General features: G+C 45.2%; 7 protein-coding genes across 8 annotated transcripts; 2 read left to right on the top strand and 5 right to left on the bottom strand.

Moving 5' to 3' along the window:
• The first annotated feature begins 1964 nt into the window (after positions 1-1964).
• TrAtP1_000046 (uncharacterized protein) lies at positions 1965-3698 on the top strand. Of its 2 annotated transcripts, XM_066110421.1 has the most exons (5): positions 1965-2307; positions 2359-2899; positions 2991-3039; positions 3128-3382; positions 3466-3698. In XM_066110421.1, the coding sequence occupies exons 1-5, from the start codon at positions 1985-1987 to the stop codon at positions 3552-3554; spliced, it is 1257 nt and encodes a 418-aa protein (XP_065966492.1). In that variant the 5' UTR covers positions 1965-1984; the 3' UTR covers positions 3555-3698. The 2 variants fall into 2 exon arrangements, with proteins under 2 accessions (XP_065966492.1, XP_065966493.1); XM_066110420.1 differs by lacking the exon at positions 3466-3698 and having other exon boundaries at positions 2964-3039; positions 3128-3416.
• Positions 3699-3939: 241 nt separating this feature from the next.
• TrAtP1_000045 (uncharacterized protein) lies at positions 3940-6116 on the bottom strand. Its single transcript, XM_014092005.2, has 3 exons — positions 5124-6116; positions 4699-5073; positions 3940-4649 (listed from the first exon to the last, which is right to left on the bottom strand). Exons 1-3 carry the CDS (start codon positions 5949-5951, stop codon positions 4326-4328), a joined length of 1527 nt encoding a protein of 508 aa, XP_013947480.1. The 5' UTR covers positions 5952-6116; the 3' UTR covers positions 3940-4325.
• Positions 6117-7946: 1830 nt separating this feature from the next.
• Positions 7947-8806, bottom strand: TrAtP1_000044 (uncharacterized protein; the record flags this gene model as incomplete). The annotated part of the gene is made up of 1 exon (XM_014092006.2): positions 7947-8806. The coding sequence occupies exon 1, from the start codon at positions 8799-8801 to the stop codon at positions 7947-7949; it is 855 nt and encodes a 284-aa protein (XP_013947481.2). The 5' UTR covers positions 8802-8806.
• An 818-nt stretch (positions 8807-9624) lies between these two features.
• TrAtP1_000043 (uncharacterized protein) lies at positions 9625-10867 on the bottom strand (the record flags this gene model as incomplete). The annotated part of the gene is made up of 1 exon (XM_014092007.2): positions 9625-10867. Exon 1 carries the CDS (start codon positions 10789-10791, stop codon positions 9625-9627), a length of 1167 nt encoding a protein of 388 aa, XP_013947482.2. The 5' UTR covers positions 10792-10867.
• Positions 10868-11981: 1114 nt separating this feature from the next.
• Positions 11982-13322, bottom strand: TrAtP1_000042 (uncharacterized protein; the record flags this gene model as incomplete). The annotated part of the gene is made up of 6 exons (XM_014092008.2): positions 11982-12056; positions 12116-12294; positions 12355-12541; positions 12632-12774; positions 12845-13220; positions 13278-13322. 6 exons carry the CDS (start codon positions 13320-13322, stop codon positions 11982-11984), a joined length of 1005 nt encoding a protein of 334 aa, XP_013947483.2.
• Positions 13323-15665: 2343 nt separating this feature from the next.
• Positions 15666-17228, top strand: TrAtP1_000041 (uncharacterized protein; the record flags this gene model as incomplete). Its single annotated transcript, XM_066110419.1, has 2 exons — positions 15666-15958; positions 16034-17228. 2 exons carry the CDS (start codon positions 15666-15668, stop codon positions 17226-17228), a joined length of 1488 nt encoding a protein of 495 aa, XP_065966491.1.
• A 509-nt stretch (positions 17229-17737) lies between these two features.
• TrAtP1_000040 (uncharacterized protein) lies at positions 17738-18217 on the bottom strand (the record flags this gene model as incomplete). Its single annotated transcript, XM_014092010.1, has 1 exon — positions 17738-18217. The coding sequence occupies one exon, from the start codon at positions 18215-18217 to the stop codon at positions 17738-17740; it is 480 nt and encodes a 159-aa protein (XP_013947485.1).
• Between the last annotated feature and the right edge of the window lie 1114 nt (positions 18218-19331).

Raw genomic sequence — 19331 nt, 5'->3', positions numbered from 1 at the left:
CGAGGACGTCAAGACAAGTCAAGTAACAGAGTTAGACTTAGTAGCAGCCTCCAAAGCAATCAGGGTTATTAGTTTCGTGTACGGAATCACAATTTCAGCAATAGGGCTTAGAAAAGCATCAGAAGCCTCCTTACCGTTGGTGGTTGGCTTGAATTTGAAGCGTAAACAGGCACATGATACCACGTGGATGAAGCCAGATATGTCATCCATAGCGCCATCGTAGACACCATCGACATCGATGATTTCCATGTAATATACAGAGTCATCCAAGTTTTTGTTCAACAGCCACTCAACATATATTACCATTGAAACTTACTCTTCACCTCAAATAGATACTGACCCTTGGGCATCTTCTAATCCATATTAACAGCGTCTTAGATTACAGGTTCTAGGAGGCGTAAATAACTGTTTCTTTTCACAAACGTTGTATTCAAGAGCCCTGAATGTGTGTTTGATCTTCGATTAGCTGCATATAAAACTTTGCAGTGGCAGAGTCGTCTTTGGCAGAGTATAGAGGTGACTCATCTTCTTTGCGCTCATGCGCAAAACACAATCTACACATTAGAGTTTTTAGGTGCCAGATTCGCAATACTATTCTTAGAAGTAGCAATGACTTACTTAAAATCCTGGTCTCTGTACTCTTCCAACAGGTGGTGGATAAGATGAGCTACTCAGTCTTCTCCTACCTCTATACTCAGCGGCGGCCGGACTATCATAAACGGAAGGTTATTGCCGGTATTAATCATTGTTTTGGCATTTGTTCCGATATAAATGTAAAAGTGCGTACCGCCAACTGCGCAGCAGCGTAAGCGGACACGGATGTTATCATTATTATCTGCTTGAAAGTTTGCGATTCGATTAACGAGAGAACTGGACAAATCCATTTGCAAGAAAGCAGCTATAATTACAGCAAAGCTGCGAACAAGATATGCGGGAGTGCCTTCCTAGGTGGTCTCGATCAAACAAGGTGATTTCGTGCTAATAAGGTGACCTCGATCGGCGCGGCAGCTTTGCTCACAACTATGAACTCTTTGAGCGGGCATCAATATTTTATTACCTAAGTTGACTTTAGCACTGTACAAAACAGTTTATTCTTTGTAAACTACAACACTGAGATGGCCCAGTTCTTAAATGGCTCTGTCAAAGATATCTTCAAGAGATTTAGGGTGTTTAAGATCTGCTTGATACTGGAGATAATCCACTGCGCTCTCCGAATACTTTCAGAGCGTGAGACAACCGCAACTTTGAATCCCATTTCTGCATGTACCTTTGCAACATCCACTCCATCTCTCGGTCCGTAGCCAAAAAAATCGCGCCCATGTTGCTCGTGTTGATAGATTAAACAAAACGCTATGATATTGCTTGAACAGCATTTGTTGTTTTTCCCTGCGGAATTAAATACACAATTTGAGACACTGGTTTCTGCTTTGTAGTATGGGCGAAGTTGTTATTTACGTACTGAGTGTTTCGAGTGCAGTACTCGAGGAAAGTACAGTGAGCTTGCTTGGCGTAAAGGGAACCTTGTTATAATTAGTGTCGGTAATACTTGCAACACTTGTGATAAGGGGCTGTGTTTCCGGTATCCCTCAATGAGTAAACTGTGTCCAAGCCAGCGGCATGTGTGGCTTAGAGCAGCAGAACGCTAATTCCGGCGAACCCAGGGCGTTCTACAGGCTATAATAAGCCTGTAAAAGCAGCCTGTCTTCTAGTAATAGAGAGGCGGGGCTAATGCAATCGCCTTCTCAACCCGCTGGGTACCTGGCTGTCTTGTTCGAAACAATAACATATGCAGTGTATTGCCGCTTTAGGCATTTGTAACTCCACGCTTGATGGGGCGATTTGAATAACCGTAGTGATTGGTAATTGCAGATTATCAATTCTAGGAACTGAACACCAATTTCATGAGTGCTTGAGACTCTGCCTTGTAAGGGTTCAAGAGGCATATATAGCTTCAAGTGCTGCGGTGTAAATATCGCCCAGCTCTATGCAGCTTACTATTCTGGAATATCGCGACCACAACATGCGCGTATTGTTTGCTAAATTATTCGCTCTAGGCGTCCTCACTGGGCCTGGCCAGGCGAGTCCTGTACAAACACAGCACACATCTCAAGTGCATCCCTTCACCATCAATCTCTCGTCGAGGGTACCCCGGATGCTGGAGCAGATCCGTAGTACTCAGTTACTCTCACAGCCCGTCTACACTGACACAGGAAATGCCAACGGAATCTCTTTACATGATTTAAAATCATTGCAAAAGCAATGGCTGACAGTGTTTGATTGGGAAAGCGAGCAACAGGAAATAAACAAGTATTGTTTCTTATTCCGGTGCAAAAAGGCAACACCGCTGACACTTTGTAGATTCAAGCACTACACGACCCTAATCGAAGGCTTGACCATCCACTTCGTCCACGAAAAGTCAAACGCAACGGATGCAATACCGCTCGTTCTTCTCCACGGCTGGCCTGGTTCCTTCCTCGGATTCACTCCTATCATCGAAGAGCTGACCAAGCAAGCGACAACGGCCACCGGCAAAAAAGTAGCATTCGACGTAATCGTGCCCTCTTTACCAGGATTTGCCTTTTCGTCCGCTCCTCCTGTCAAGTGGACAATTTCCGACTCTGCACGTATAATCAACACCCTATTAACGCAGGTCTTACATTACGATACCTACGCTCTATTTGGAACCGATTTCGGTGCTGGTATCGGCTATGACCTCTACGATCAGTACAACGCAACCGTTCGCGCAGCTCATTTGGCGTTTCTGCCGTTTCTGCCTCTGAACTCTGCACAACTTGATGCTCAGAATATCACCCTCAACTCACTGGAAGCATTTGAGGAGTCTGTAACAACGGAATGGAGTACCACTGGAGAGGGCTACTTTCTTGAGCAGACAACTAAAGTATGTCACCCCCTTCCAATTAAGGGTAATCTAATAAATACTCACCATTCTGATCAAACAAAAGCCCAACACAATTGGATAAGCCCTTCAGGATAACGCAGTTGGTCAACTGGCCTGGATCGGTGAGAAATTTCTCAACTGTAAGTCTTCAGCCACTACCCTCAATGGCTCCATGGCCAGAAAACCAAACCTCAATTTCACTTTCGCATACTAACTGTGCATGAGCAGGGTCTGACCCCTCTGCCGGGACTGCACCCTCTGTCCTTACACACAATGAGATCCTCCGCCATGTCTCTCTCTACTACCTGACGGAGAGCTTCGCCTCGTCGGTGGTCATCTACGCACAAAATTCCCAAGGCTTCGGTTCGGTGTACAGTAAGGCTCGTACCGATGCGCCACTTTTGTTCAGTGCGTTCAAATACAATGTGGGCTTCTGGCCACCGGCGTTAGTGGCGAAAACAGGGAATCTAGTGCTGTACAATAGTGAGTTTTCCGCCCCCTCCATCGGGCTCTCAGTAGATCAGTAAAAAGTTGAATTATGTACTGACATGCGTTGTAACAATTAGATCGCGATTTTGGGGGCCATTTCCCGGCGTTAGATAATCCACCAGCATTATTAGGAGATTTAAGGGAGATTGGAAATTATTGGAAGTGAGTCTATACACATTCGGGAGAGATTAACCGATCCTATCTTACAGGCACTGGAAACCATTGTGTGTGAAACAATTGCTTGCCAAGTTAATATATCAACTGATTATACTTCGCAGATTTATTATAGAATATATATTTTATCATTGAATCGAATAGTTTTAATAGTTATTTTGTTAAATTTTTAAAGTGTGATATCAATTTCATTTAATCACAGTACCATTAGTAGAGGGTGTATTAATCTTGGCTGCATCCTGCTGGTACACATCTTGCTTACGATGTCCTAGGTCTTGTAGCATATGAGGCCCAACGTGCCACGCGTGAGGAAAGAACCACATTGAATGGGACGAAGAGCAAGTAATGCATCACGCGATGTCAATGTGTTAAACAATGTGTTAAACTTTCTCTCACTTAAATTTTGCGACAATATAGATGACTCTAACAAAAGCAATAACAAAGATGATCGGCTTCTTCGTCTTCCTGTTATATATAGTTATAGGTTTTAAACATGTCCCATATGAATCACTCGCCAAATATGACAGTCTTCGCTCTTAGGTCTGTATCAAAGAGAGGTTTGGTCGAAATAAAACTGGTCTGTATAATTTAAGCATATTTAAGCATAAATTTATGAGCGACGGGCGGTGGTTTTGGTAAATATTGGCAACAGAGCGAAAGAGTTTGATACGAAACGCAGCTGACGGACCCGGTATTTAAGAACTCCTGCAATAGAATTGCCATCATCTGGAAAATTTCTTGAAGAAGCCTGAGCCCTTTACAATCATTTTGTAGCCTCAATTCGCCGTGGCCTGGCTACTGAGCTTGCAGAATGGTTAGTCAGAGACCTGTTGGTCAATTGGATTGGTTCAGGAGACTCGACGATCGCTTGTCCCCGCCTCCTAATCCAACTTGTGACGTCCGAAATTACTGTCGGGCGATGGAAAGCCTCCTGAATATTCTCAAGAGATCGACCGCGCGTCTCGGGCATGTAAAGCACTAGAACTGTAACTGTAACTAGAGCAAGGCCGCCGAAGAGGAAATACGCGCTGTAAGCAGACCGTTTCAATAGAATCGGCGTCAAGATGGCGACAATCCAATTAGTAAACTATAATGTAAGTAAAACAATGATTCAGCTGGTAGAATATGAGTCTTACAAAACTTAGTGCTTGAGCCACAGAATTGGCTGCGGCTCTTGTATGTCCTGGCTGTATCTCGCTGGCATATATCTTGCCTACAATGCCCCAGGTCGCGCAGTATGTGAGACTGAAGATGTAAACGCTAACAATAACAACCCAGCGTGCCACGCCTGAAGGATGAACCGCATTAGCTGCATACAAGCTGCCTATTAGAAACATGCATGCTGATAAGGTAATGCCACCACTGATGGCGGATATCCGACGTCCCCACTTGTCGGCGAACAGGAAGGCGGGAATGGAGATTACAAGCATCAGAATAGCAGATACTCCAGATGCTAGGAACGATGCCGTGGAGCTCGTGAGTCCGGCTTGGCTGAACAAGGTAGGAGCATACTAGAAACGCGTGTTAATGAAGAACCACATGTGAGTAGAAGGTTACGCACATAAATTACGCCATCAATGCCGGATAACTGTACCATGCCAAGAATGAATAACGCAAGCATAGTCCTGGCGCGATAACCTCGTTTGAATAGCATAGCAAGGCTCTGCCAAAGCGAGAGACTGACCCGTTCCTGTGTGGATGTTAGGAAGTCACGCTCTGCCTCGGCCATATCAAACTCCAGCTTTTGCAATGAGCGGCGAGCTTGTTGCGTCTTGCCATGTTGTATTAACCATCGTGGGCTCTCAGGTAGGACTAGGCAGCTCAATGTCAAGGCGGCGCCCACGACTGATTGCAAAGCAAGGGGCAAACGCCACGCAATACTTCCAGAAAGCTTGACGCTACCGTAGCATGTGAAGTAGCCCAGACAGACGCCGGTAGCAGCCTGAAACTGAGGCAACCCGACGAGCATTCCGCGGTGTTTTGCTGGAGCGACTTCACAGATATACACGCTGACATTGCTCAAGAAAATGCCCTGTCCGCATCCACTGAATGCTCGTCCAACGAGAAACTGCGGCAGACTGTTGGCGCTGCCTTGCAATACAGCACCAAGAATGACAAGCACAGAACCGCACAAGATTACTCGTAAACGACCGAATCGCTCGGCAAGATATCCAGCAAAGAAAGACGGCACCACCCCTGCAAGCATGACAAGGGACACAGTGAAGCCAAGAAGCGTAGGGGACAGCCGACCTATGACGGCCTCAAATTGTGCCATGGTCGTCATTGCGCCGATAGAACCCGTATCATAGCCATTGAAAAGACCAGCAAGAGATATGGCTACGGAGGCCAGCGCATATTTGGGCGGGCGGAAATGCCTGGGGGTCGACATGGCGAGAATCTGGCGTGAGTGAAGAGTTTCACGCCACCCGAGCAAAACGTTTTCAATCGGCTATCTGCGTAGAGTTTTAGATGAAGGTGGGCAATGGCGTCTGTTGAAGGCCTGGGATCGGATTTCGAGAGGTTGAATCCTTATAGATGTTTGTGTACTTGTATCTAAATTAACATGTACGACGTCACAGTGGAGCGGCGTAAGAGTTATCTACTGTAAGTAGGACGTCTCAATGCCCAAAGTGCATTAGTAATACGGGCAATACGGGCGTAAGTGAAACAGAAGGCGGCTGGGAAAAGCACCACGCTTATAGTCGAGGTTTTGAAGATCACAGGATAAGAACCAATAAAACGCCTCTCTTAGCCAATTGAGATAGATATACGCCAATCTGAGCTTGTTTCGATGCCTAGGGAAATTTTACAATAAATTATGTTCCATAAGCAATTAGTAACTGAGATCCGGCCGTCGCCGTTTCTTACCTTGAAAAGCTACCCCGCGTTTGTCTGAGGGCTACACACTTGTGTTCTCGGTATCTCCCCCACACTCCGCTTTAAGCCCAATGACTCATGCTGGAGAGCCCCGTCAAACCTCTGCAGCATGAACGACAACACCGCTCATTCGTAGTCGATTACTAGTATTAGCCGACGATGGACATCGAGGGTACCGGATATGGCCAAGCGAAGCCCCTGGATTCCCACTTTGCTGTGCCAACATCATAGCGGTTGCGAGATCGTTTCCAGGTATCTCGTGATACGTCCGTATAACGGGCTCAGGCGGGATACCTGGATGTAAAAATAGTGGTACATCTAGTACTTCAAACTCATGCCAAAGGCCACAGAATGTAGGGTCATAAGGGGCTTGCCGCTGTCGCCTATCGAACTAGAAAATATTACGCCAAGAAGCCCCATTGCCGCAACTCTCCTCTGCTCCCTCCTCTATTACTACCGCTGAGCTGTGACATGGCATCTCAGCAAAGCTCTGAAACGTATCGGGTTTCTGTCAACAACCTTTTTGAGCTCGCTGTTAATACATTAAGCAAGCCTCAACCCCTCGTCAACGCTGGCAAAAGTCATATTGAGTAAGCTTTCATAATTGAGAATCTGCACTGCGATGCCCTCTTCGCCCATGTCTCGCAGTCTTTGGGCACCAACTTGGAGGCCTCGACCTCGTTTGTAACTAGGGCAGGATACTGTAGCATTCTTTCAAGATTCTTCTTGACGTGGGTGATCTATTTCGACTCTGGGAGACTTTAAAAAATTTAAGGGAACTGTAAGTGTTCTTCAAGGGCGATAAGTCAAATGTTGTGCGGCTCGGGTCACATGTGACTAACTCCAGGATCAATAAATATAACGCTCGTAGACATTATACTAAGAGTCAGATGACATTTTTAAGCTGCAGTAGAGTATTTCAATAACTGTCTACCTATAGTCAATCACTCTTGTAGCGCGCACAGGAAAACATCGTCGTCTTATTAATACTTTTGTGCTTATACCCTCCCTCACGTATCGCCACCCAACTGCAGCTGTAGGTATCCAATTCTCAATCGAGTACATAGCAGAGGTTACTTGCAGCCGGATCCATTGTAGCGCTTTCGATGACCTAATACGTTGCTGCCTTTTAGATAAGCTACAGTGTGACCGTGTTGTGGTCGAGCACTTAAAAGCTAATGCAGCGAGTTGCGACCTACACCCTTGGACTTCTGTAATATATCAAGCTCCTCAAGCCATGGCGTGCACTCGAATTATGTGCGGCCATATGTGTCTCTATCTGCATTGGGGCCGGCAGTCGGCCTTTAGGGTTGTTTTGTGAGCGGCAGTTCCAGGATGAATTGAACTCTACCGAGCCCATTTTATAGTGTAAACTTGTATCATTTTTCTATCTACTGAAAAGAGAGAGTACCTCCTTTACATTTCATGCAGCCAGGTCAGGCCCAGTGAGCAAAGATTCTGGGATTCCTTCCTTATTTTGAAAGTGGGCTGCAAAGCCTCCTCAAAACTACCAGCCCTGAGTAAAGCCATCAATGGTTGTAAGTAGTAAGTCTTCCTTGAGAATCTGATCCTTCTTTCCCTTGAGTTCATCAACATCCCATTCCGCCCAAACAAATCGTCCGCTCAAGAATTCTGCTTCATCAGAAGCAAGCCACGCAAAGAACTGGCCCGCAAGCTTTCCATCCGTCATACCGGTAGCTGGCTCTGGAGCACCAGACTTGGCGAAACCATCAGATTTAATACTACCGGGGTGGCAGTTAATGAATCGGACGTCTGGGTGTTCAAAGCGGATATGTTCAAAAATTCGTGCTTGTCCCAGTTTGCTTCCGGTATAGCCTGACCATCCATGCAATGGGAAGCGCATGTGAGTAGCAAGAGTAGAAACATTAAGGACAATGGCACTCTTGCCCTCAGGCTTGGCTCTAAGAAATTGCTGCGTAACAGTAGCAGTTCCCAAAATATTAATCTCAAAGCCAGTCCACCAACTCTTCAAATTTTCCTTGATAAAAGGCCCTTCATCTGGGAAGTGGCCAGCGTTATTGATCAAGACATCAGGGACACCAAATGTCTTGACGATAGAACCGATCTTTATTTCATCCGTAATATCAGCTGCGAATGCCTCGAACACAGTTTCCGGAAAAGCTTCCTCAAAGCGTTTTTTGGCCTCGTTGATACGTTCAAGGTTGCGGCCAACAAGTCCAATGCGTTGTGCGCCCGCTGCCGCAATTTCCCTTGTAATATGTTCGCCTACGCCACGACCGGCGCCTGTAATGAGGAAAGAATTGCCAATAAGTGGGTTGGCTGCCACTGTATTCTCAAGGGCATCATAAGGTTTGACGTGGGTTGTAACAAAAGAAGCCATGATTTTTGTCTGTTGGGTTGTTTATGGAATCCTTGCAAGTGAAGTAGCCTTCTTATCTTGCTTTGGGCGGGCTATTTATACTTTTATCAAGGCTACAGAACAGCATTTTGACTCCTGATATATCGACGTTTGTTCAAGACAATATTTGCTCAATACATTACCAAACTCGGGCTAACAAGAAGATTCGAAGAATCGTGTTCTTACAAATCAGTGCAAAGGGAGCAAAAACGGATCATTGAGGACGTCCGTTTCATATCTCATTACTCAGCCTAGACGGGATTTTGAATAAAAATGCCGACGCTACTTTAAAATCGACGGATGCAGCTATAAAGGAAGGGCCATGCCTAGCGCTGTCAGTATGTGCTATACAAATCAGGCCGACAATATAATTGAAATGTAACGCGTATTTTTAATAAATGATATCAATATCGCAGTATAATTTGTCATCGGTTGGGTTGAAATTCGCAATAAGTAGAGAGGGAGAAATGTAGGTTAGCCACTCTACGGAACGCGTGCGTTCTCAATCAATAGCTTCAAAAGCTCTTCAATGCTTTATGAAATTCTTTATTATACAGATATTCTTAATTATTTAAAGATTTAAAAAATGTATATATCTTGGATTACGAAGAGACAAAAGACAGTAAACTAGCAAAATGATAAGATTACTTCCGTAGGTCTCAAGAGAGACGCTTGCCTTCTTTTATCGACCTACATATTTAATACCAAGCTAAAGCACCCACAGCAGCCTTCTTACTGTAGCACACTCTTATAGTTCTAATTCTTTCGTCATAATAATTGGGTTTTTGTTTGTTGGTCAATTTGGTTATTGTTTCCATATACCTGAGACAGAAGCAGCTTCTATCAAGTCAGGCAAACGGTCTTTTCGATACGCAGGCCCATAGGCTAAACAATGTGACGCCTGCGTAGCTAGCAACCGTATAAAACTTGATTCCGAGAATCTCACAGTTCGTGGCGTAGAGACTTGTTGGGCTGGAATCGCTGCCGCGCTGCTCCCGCCCTGCGACACGGCGGGGAAAAATACGTCTGCATTGATCAGATTGGGATTGAACGTGAAAGCCGTTGCCGACTGTGCTTTGCGATAATTGTCCCACTGTCCTAGGTCGATTTCGAGGATATCTCCGGTTATCCTCCGAACTCCGTGCTGTAGCAAATAAGACTCGACGCCGCTTGCATTAAGTAGTGTTTGGCGTAGACTGGAACTATGCAATTTTGGTGCTTGAATGTCTCCCAGCGCATCGGAATCCACAGCGGGACTCAATGTTGGAAAATGTTCGCGGTCTTGAGCACTGAGAAGTTGAAATCTTGTGACGCCCAATCTATAGGCTTCTCGCTGCCCTGGGCCCATAAACCATCGAATGTTGAATAATATTTCGTCTCTCGAGTGTAATCTGAGTGCATAGCGAAATATATCCCGTGCAGCGTCCGAGTACATACCGTCGTTTGCCTCCAATAGAATGTAGTAGACATAGTATAGGGTTGCTCTAATGATGAGGGTACTCATGGACTGAGCGACGGGATGACCAACAGCCTCGCCGATAGTAGCCGTGTATGAAAACGGCAGGTCCCTTGTCCAACCGTTTCCCAGCACGTTGGTGGGAGGCCCAGTGAGTTGAGGAAGCAAGGATGGGGTTGAATCGAATTGATCAAGAAGGGTCCAGAGGCTGCCAGAGTTCTGTGAGTTCCAGGATGGCAGATCTGATACTGGCCAGAATGAGCTTGCGTCTGTCATGATTGCTGCTGGCGCAGCTGTCCCCTCGGTGCCGGGGGCCTCAACCTCATGCGGAGCTTGTTGGCGGCTGTCACCTTGATTTCCGGTGCTGGGAGAGTCCCACCTTTGATCCGATGAAGCTGAAGCTAAAATGAGAAACGTGTGGATGGACTCATGAAGCCTCCCTGTTAACTCAGGGTCTTTTTGTTTCTGGTTCGCCTGGATAACATGGTTCACGAGCTCGAGGAAAGTATCGCCCATCCGTTCAACCGTGTTCTCAAGTTGGGATATTCGCAATTCATTTGCAGCCTCAGTGGCCCGTTTGCGAGCTCTGAATATACTCTGAGCCTGTCTGTTCTTTTCCCTTTGAGCCTACGTATCAAGTAAGCTCATATTGTTCGATTGAGTCGTTTGCACACCACTTAGCACCGACAAACCTTTACGGATGGGTTGACATCTTTCCGGGGGCGCCCCTTGCCCCTCCTTGAGACCTCCAATGTGGACATGTCACTTTGCAAAGCAATTGGACGATGGTGTTTCACTGCCACTGACGGTCAAAACAGTCAAACATGTGGTTTTGAAGCCAAGCGCGGAGATATTATTGAGTCGATTTTCTCTGACTAAGTGGTAGAATCCTCCGGACACGAGGGAGTTGCTTACTTATCAGCCTCTTGTGCTCCGTAAGCTGAAGCACTTTAGACTTTGGATCGGCCATTTACGTTATTGGGCCGATCCGGCAAGATGGCGAATGCACAAGCCACCGACAAAGATCGGTAGCTTCAAGTGTCCCCATCGGGCTAATGAATGTCTTTTTATGAACTAACCCGCCATTGAAACCTGTCTATTAAGAGCTATTTGTATTACCACTTGGCCAGATTAATGAACTAGTATGGACCTTTGTTTACAGATCAGGAGGTAGAAAGATCAAAGTAGCTCCTCACTTGTGGAGGCGCTATGATCAACTTGGTGAAGCCAAATTTAGTGACTGGTTAGGCTGGATGAAGAGTAAGGCTAATGATAACCGTAATGTGGCTTCGGAGAGTAAGCTGTGTGACGAGGAGAGAAAATCTGATAACGATCTACACATGGGAGTAGATTCTAGGGCTTCAAAAGATGAAACTTTTACAGTGCTGCTTGTATTATTTGACAAGACGGGTGGTTTAATTTGTGATCCCATTTTTCTATGCTCGGTCTTGAAGGTGGTGGACACAAGTTAAATTTCTTTGGCATGACTAGAGAAGTATTCCTATTCAAAGTGCGTATGAAAAAGCCTTATATATCGCATTTTCGTAATACCACTTTTTATTATACACACAAGATCTTCTCCCGCTTAAAGGGATAGATACAATGTGCAAGGGCATCAATAAATATTAAGATATCTCCTATGCACACTTAGAGTTACTGACAAGGTAACCGTCAAACATAATTCACAGAGCGATTGCAAATTGTCATTAGTTGACAAAATGGAAGAACTCGGTCCAGTCTTGTGCTGCGACCCACTGTCTCCAGCTCGTAAGCTCTACCACCTGCAAGTTGGCATTGTTAGAGAAGTGTTATTTGTTGTAGGTAAGCTTTGGTACCTTACCTGGCTCATATCGATTGTTTGAATCTCTGTTTGGATCGTTCTCAGATCGCCCAGTTCTTCCAGACATCTCATCTGTTCGTAAATCTCCAGAGCCATGAATTCAAGCCCTCCAAGCCTTCCAACTCTATCAGTGAATTCTTCTGACGATAGAGTTTCAATCTTGGCCTTGACACCAACAACTAAAGCACAAATTGGTGAGTGAACACTATATGCTAATTCAAGAATAGTAGAATGATTACCATCTGCCCATTGTTTAATTAGATCTTGAGCGGAGAAAAACTCGCCAATCGCAACAGCCATCTTCTGAAAGTAGTTTTGGGGCTGCTCAATGATAGCCCCAAATACTTTACCCAAATCTTCGATGCTCAGATATGATAGATTCGAGGTACCACAGTCAGGGTACCACGCGACATACTCATCGCCGACCTAGTCATTAGACTCAGTTTTGGCCAAGCAAGACAAATAGCCTTTGTTGCGCGCATAAGTGTCATGATTAAAGGAAGAGTGGTAGCGCACCTTTCTTGGGCCGCCAAGCATTGGATAAAACTTTTGGTCGAAAGTGAGATAGTTCTCATAGTATATGGGTGAGAATACGAGGGTTGTCTTTGCCCACAGATCTGGCTTGGCTCGGATGTAATGATTCAACACTGCTTTAGTGTCTAGGGAATAACCGTTTAACGAAGTGATACTCGAATACGGCTACAACCATGATAAAAGGTGACGACATACTGAAGTGATACATGTTTCTCCATTTCATGTCTGAGAGAGGCGCGAAGTCCAGCAAAGTTCCAAAGACGAAGTGTCTTAAACTTTTCGAACGAGCAGCAACCTCGATGGCTGTCATTCCATCCGTGATTTCGGTATTAAGGTTGGGCGAGATGGCACTGTTTTGAGTATTCCAATAGTCCGTAACCAAAAAGACTACCTCTGCGTCTGCGAATGCTTCTACCAGACTCTGCCTGTCCGAAAAGCTTGCTTGAACAAGGGATACATTGGGACCTAGTGACAGGAGTGCCCGTGCATTGGGCTTATCTGGGGACCTCGTAAGGGCGCGGATTCTAGCGTCGGGATAGGATTTGGCAAGGTGCCGTACGATGGCCCCTCCCTAGCTCAATATTAGTCGATTGTTGACCGACGGGCAGAAGTAGTAGAATTCAAGGACCTGCTGGCCTGTTGCTCCAATAATGGCGAACGTTTTGTATTGCATGGCTTATGATGAACGTGGTTTATAATGATTGCAAGAGAGGAATTGCATGTAAGCAGAAAGGGCAAATCATACCCAAGGCGACGAAGTTTCATACCGCGGAAGATGGTGTCTTATAGCTAGGAAATCCCACTGATGCAATTGTAATATTCCACTAGTCATTTGAGTTTACGATTAATTAGAGAGGAAGAAAAAATGATTCCATGATTTGGGTGAGTTCACAACTGTGGCGTGCAAGTTATTTGAAGGCGCTAGCACTCGACGCCAACGCGGGCGCTTGACAAATTATCCCGAAGCAAGAAGCCAATCGCCAGCATTATTAAAACACCAGACGAAAGAGGATTGGGTCATATTTATGATTTAGTCTTTTTTCATGATAAATCGCTCGATGTATTAAGGTAAGGAAACATATTATTAAGAAAGAACAAATATTCGGTCACTAATTTGAGTTTAAATGGTTCCTATGCAAGATTCACAAAGATACTCGAATGGTTTGACAAGGCAACTCTAAGTCAGAGAGAATTCCACATCAATCTATATAGATCTTTTGTTTTGTTCAAGCCATCTGTCAGTCTGCCGCTACCCATCATATATTGCATGTGTATCAACATTACAAACCATGTAATTGCCAATCTGTCCTCCAATCTTTTCCAACAAGTGACGAGTCTGACAAAGCAACGTTCATCTACAAGCAAAGTGTTCTCACCACTTATTCGTTTTATGGAAGAAGCCACTGGTCCGCTTGGCTTGGAACTTGAGATTCCGGAAAGCTAGATTACGACTCCGAGAGGGGAAGAAATTAATCGGACTGAATCCGATGAATTGCGCAGGTGCACTTACATATGATGCTATTCAACTCCGTGGACACACTTGAAAACAAACCAATGCGCAAACCAGACAATGATGTTGCTGGCTACGTGCATACAATCGGCAACGCTACTTTTTTTCTGCTTAAAGATCGGAAATGGCATTGTGTAATGGCATCTGGGTAGGATCTAAGGTCCACGATCCCAAGCCAGGCGGTCATGTCCAACGTACTAATCATGGAAGCGAAAACTCTCTTGGTCCAAGGTTCACCACTTACACTTTACCAGACATGGGGTCTCCTGATAAAAGGTATCTCCTTAGACCGCGGTGTTATCCAATCAAATGCTAACGTTGATCAACATTTCCAAGAGGCTGTCACATTCAGACTAAGCTACCAGCTTGATTTACTAAGAACAAAGGACTTTAGGGACCAGTCAACGAGATTACTTCTCCACGAATTGCGCTAAGCATCATGTTTGAAGTAATAATAATGTGAATTTAAAACCAGGCGACGGATTAGAGTATATATAGAGTTAGTCGTGTGTTGTAACGGTATTGCTTTTCAGCTGTCTTGCAGACGCAACTCGCTTGAAACGTAAAAGTAGGCTGATTGCAATTCTGTTGACATCCACCTCAAAGTCACCAAATAGAGATATGTAATTGTAAAGAACTAACGTATCTGCAGTCTCTGTATCTATTCCACTGTGGATTCCGTGGAAGGCGGGAATCTTAGTAAAATGTCCGATTAATTTCTCAACCACCGCGGCGATAACAGCATTCAAGCTCTATTAATCTTATAAGCACGCTAATAGGCACGGACAAGATTTATAAATATCCGAGCCTCCATATAGAATAAAAGCAAATAATCTATAACAATTTATAAGCTTTTGAAGAACAGACCATCATAAGTACATTATTTTGCAACGTTTGTTGCTTCATGTGTCCGCAGTAGTAAGCAGGCCATCTCTAGAACTGAGTCAAGTAACAAAGGGGACGCCTAGTTTCTTTTCCAATCGGTTCTGCATATGGCATCTGACGATCTGTATGCTTTGAAATCTGTCACTATAACTAAGCAATGCGTAATTAGACAGGGGAGGCGGGTTTGTGGATTCTGCTAAATCTCGACTATATCATCAGATTCAGCCGCGCCATTCTACGATAGAAGACAGTTCTTCAAAGCTTGACGCACATAACCATTGTCCCCTATTGTTCCATATCTTTTTGAGAAAAGGAAAGAAAAAAGGAAACAGAAAGAAAAATACATACGCTTCAGCACGTCGCTCAAGACAATTGAGGCCAATGAATCCACCCAACGAAGCGACCTCAGTCATTCCAAATGGCAACTCATCTGATGACACGGAAAAACAACAGACGTCTCGAAATGAGAAAATACTCGACAATTCGACGCCATCTTTGCAGCAATCCATCTCGTCCTGGAAATGGTATTCCATTTGCGTTGGGCTGTATCTTACCGCTCTTCTCTATGGTATGGCGATGGCGCAGACAAAAGAGACTCCCAGATTTTCAGCGAGCTAAAAAATGTTCACAGGCTTAGATACCTCTATAGCAGCAGATGTCCAAGGGCCCATCTTGGAGACTCTAGGAGAGATCGAGAAGCTGTCATGGGTGGGCATCGGCTTCCCTATGGGCTCTGTTGCCACCATTCTCTTGCTCGGCTCCCTATATGGCGCTTTTGATATCAAATGGCTCTATCTCGCGAGCATAATCCTATTTGAAATCGGAAGCGCTGTATGCGGAGCTGCACCTTCAATGAACGCCATGATTGTCGGCAGAGTTGTGGCGGGAGTTGGAGGAGCCGGAATGTATCTTGGGTGAGACGCGAACCCTAGCATGTAACATGTAAACTACAGAATCACAAGGGTTTCGTACTGACCAACCGTGTCTAGCTGCCTCCACTACATAGCCGTCTTTACTACCCTTGAACAGCGTGGCCTGTACAATGCCCTCGTTGGGCTATGCTGGGGAGCTGGCTGCATTCTTGGCCCTGTTGTTGGCGGGGCATTCGCCAGCAGCGCTGCCACTTGGAGATGGTCGTTCTATATCAATTTGGTCCTGGCCGCTGTTACCGCACCAATCTACGTGCTCTGGTTCCCTCGGTACAATCCTCAACCTACAATCTCAGCAAAATCGAAGCTCGCGGCTGTTGACTGGGTTGGGGCCGCGTTGAATGCGTCTACCTTTACGCTCTTTATGGTTGTTTTGGCGTATGCTGGTACCACCTGGAAATGGAGTTCTGGTGGGTCAATTGGCCTTTGGGTTGCCTTTGGTGTTTCTCTCGTCAGCTACGCATTCCAGCAGACGTTTTGCATCTTCACCTCTGAGAAGAACCGACTGTTCCCCGTCCAGTTTCTCAAACGACGCACAATGCTTCTCCTCTACTTTACGACTGCAAGTGCCTCTACGAGTCTCTTTGTGGCGGTCTACTACGTGCCCCTGTTCTTCCAATTCACTAAAAACGACACGGCAATTATGGCTGCTGTACGCTTACTGCCTTTTATTACTCTCAACGTTAGTTTCACCATGTTCTCGGGTATTTTGCTGCCGGTCTTCGGCTATTACATGCCATGGTATATACCATCAGGAGCACTTATGTTGATTGGCGGCGCGCTCATGTATACGGTAACCCCCAACACAAGCGTTGGTGCAATATATGGGTTTGAGATTCTCATAGCCGTTGGTGCTGGTCTTTCATCACAGCTTGCCTATGCAATTGCACCTGCCAAGGTGAAGGCACATGAGGTTTCTGCAGCCATTGGATTCATCAATGTGGCTCAATTGGGTTCAATTTCCATTGCGTTGGCAATCTCAGGTTCTATCTATCAAAACCTTGGACTGAAGCTTCTTCAGGACGTTTTACAAGAGTTTGACTACAGTCAAGCAGATCTTCAATCCGCGCTTGCTGGTGTCAAATCTGCTGTTTTTTCACACAGCAATCCTGTCATAAAAGAGCTTGCTATTACAGCACTCGTCCGAACAATTAGTTCGCTCTATGGCCTTGTTATTGCAGCAGCAGCTTTGACTTTAATCAGTGCCGTGTTTATGAGGTACGAGAAATTGCAGTTAAAGGTTTCCGCGGGTTAGCCAAAAAGACTAGTGTAGTATAGAACTAATCTTAGGACTCAGTTAAATTTTATATTCATAGATTTCATGTCGGAAGCTTTACTTGGTCTGGCTTCCAAGGCCTCTTATATTAACCACCCTGTACTTCTCATGTATATGGACGAAAGGGCGTCAGTAGAGCAAGTCTCGGTGGAAACTGTGCTTTAACAAAGGGGTGCCCTGGTTGGCCATCCGTCTACTAGGATACCCCTCAGTTGATGTATACACAGGCCTTACTGTTGGTTCAGTGCCTTTTAGAGTCAGTTATAACAGTTCAACGAACATTATTCACGGTTTTTCAGGCAAAATTCTCTGAAGCATTTGAGTAATCTCATCAAGCACGCCATCTATAGATCAAGTCTACTGATAAGTGGTATATCCAGTATCCTCTATTCTCTTTTGCGCTTTCTAGGCTCAGCGTATTCAAGAAGTACTCTGCATGTTACAGTTATTCGTCAGGATTACCTTGTTTATCCCAAATTTGCGACCAATCACTTCGTAGATTGCAATGTTTCCCAGATTCCGGATACCCAGCCACCCGGCGCCATTCCCTCCATTGTGATAACCTTTTTGCTAAACAGCCATTTTCCATCATCCTGTCTTTTCACGTAGCTGTCCCATCTCCCCCAGTGATCAGGCGCTTTGACATGAGTACTGGCAATTACATGGGCTTGACAACGAGCCTCATTTGGTGCAACAAACTGAATATCGACTGTCGTAACGTGATGCGTCAGCTGCTCTGGCAGGTGGCTAATAACCTCTCTGATTTCACTCGGAGGTCTCTCTGAGCCGTCCGAGAACTGTATCTTTGCTCTGGGTTCAAACAACGCAGCCAGCTCTAGAGGTTGAACGTTTTCATGGGATAAAGCTGCATATCGGTAGACGAGTGCGAAAATAGCCATACGAGCGGCTCCTTCTTCTTCTAAGTTTGCAAATACGGCCGAGCCGATTGGCAAATGCTTCTGAGGCATTGCTTGATGTGTCAATTTCGACTTCAGCAAAACGAGAGTTGAAAAAGCACAAGTGGCAGTGCTACTGGTATATTTATTTGTTTGTTGGTAAATTTGTTTCCCCTTCGTATCAGCGAAGTGAAGACACTTTATTTGGTATTTGTAATAGGGTTATAAATAACTATACCCCAATGTGTTCCCTGTTTGCATAGACAAATGAAGACTGGATCAGGGGTCGATAGGATGCATACCACGCAGCTTGTGGGGCACCAAGATGGTCTTAACAGTATTGCCGCTCGCAAAAGGACTTAAGGCGGACTTAAGAACTCTGGGTTCCTTCACATTGTACTGCATCAATGTACGAGGGTCAATGGACTTCATCATAGACACCGATAGATGAGCCCGCAAGCCAACAGGTAAAGCAGGCAACGACGGCCAGTTATGGTGGGTAGTAAAATCATCATGTTTATAGAGACTATGATCCAGGCCTCCGCGAACGCTCGACCACGTATATTTGATCATATATGACCATCTATGCGCCTACATCCACTATCAATCATGCCTACTGCAAAGAGCACTAAGTTCTTTTGGACTTCGGGCTCTCTTTCTGACAGAAGAATCGGATACACCAAGGCAGAGCGCGTTCTTGAAGCTGGCGCCTCGATCGTCAGAGCCTTGTTCTGGCCCAAAACTTCTTTCGTCAGCCCTACAAAGTTTGAGTAACACTTCCCCTGAGGCTGCTGCAGACGAAAGGGTTCACAAGGATTCTTATGGTGTGTCTAAAGTAGAGTGTATCAAAAACAACCCGATAACAGCCTTGGATTCGCAATGCAAGGCAGAACTATGTTGTGCTGTCGGTGCTAAGACCTTCCATTTCTCTTTATGTACTCTAATCAAATTCGAAATAACAACAATTGTTACTCAATACTTTAGGAATTTAGAATGGAGCAGAGCTAGCTAGTCCAAGCTTAACAGTTAATTCCGATTTAGGCGCTTCGGCTGGACAGTGTTAGATCTCTAACACATACATGCGAGCAGTTACGAAGAAATATAACGCTATAGACAATTGTATTCACAAGGCATGGGATAGATAATAGCCAATCTCAGTTTCCTGCAAGACGTGTCTGTGGCTAAG

Source organism: Trichoderma atroviride, chromosome 1 (genome assembly GCF_020647795.1).
Source record: "Trichoderma atroviride chromosome 1, complete sequence".
Classification (NCBI taxonomy): Eukaryota; Fungi; Ascomycota; class Sordariomycetes; order Hypocreales; family Hypocreaceae; genus Trichoderma; species Trichoderma atroviride.
The sequence above is the reverse complement of the archived record's forward strand: the minus strand, read 5'-3'. Positions and strand labels throughout refer to the sequence as shown.

Bases quoted from the DNA above. Each gene is read 5' to 3' on its own strand.
- TrAtP1_000046 (XM_066110421.1), top strand. From the start codon at position 1,985: ATGCAGCTTACTATTCTGGAATATCGCGACCACAACATGCGCGTATTG. The intron at 2,308-2,358 runs GTATTGTTTCTT...GACACTTTGTAG, and splicing joins GAGCAACAGGAAATAAACAA to ATTCAAGCACTACACGACCC. The intron at 2,900-2,990 runs GTATGTCACCCC...TAAGCCCTTCAG, and splicing joins TTCTTGAGCAGACAACTAAA to GATAACGCAGTTGGTCAACT.
- TrAtP1_000045 (XM_014092005.2), bottom strand. From the start codon at position 5,951: ATGTCGACCCCCAGGCATTTCCGCCCGCCCAAATATGCGCTGGCCTCC. The intron at 5,074-5,123 runs GTGCGTAACCTT...ACGCGTTTCTAG, and splicing joins GCATTGATGGCGTAATTTAT to TATGCTCCTACCTTGTTCAG. The intron at 4,650-4,698 runs GTAAGACTCATA...CTTACATTATAG, and splicing joins TGGCTCAAGCACTAAGTTTT to TTTACTAATTGGATTGTCGC.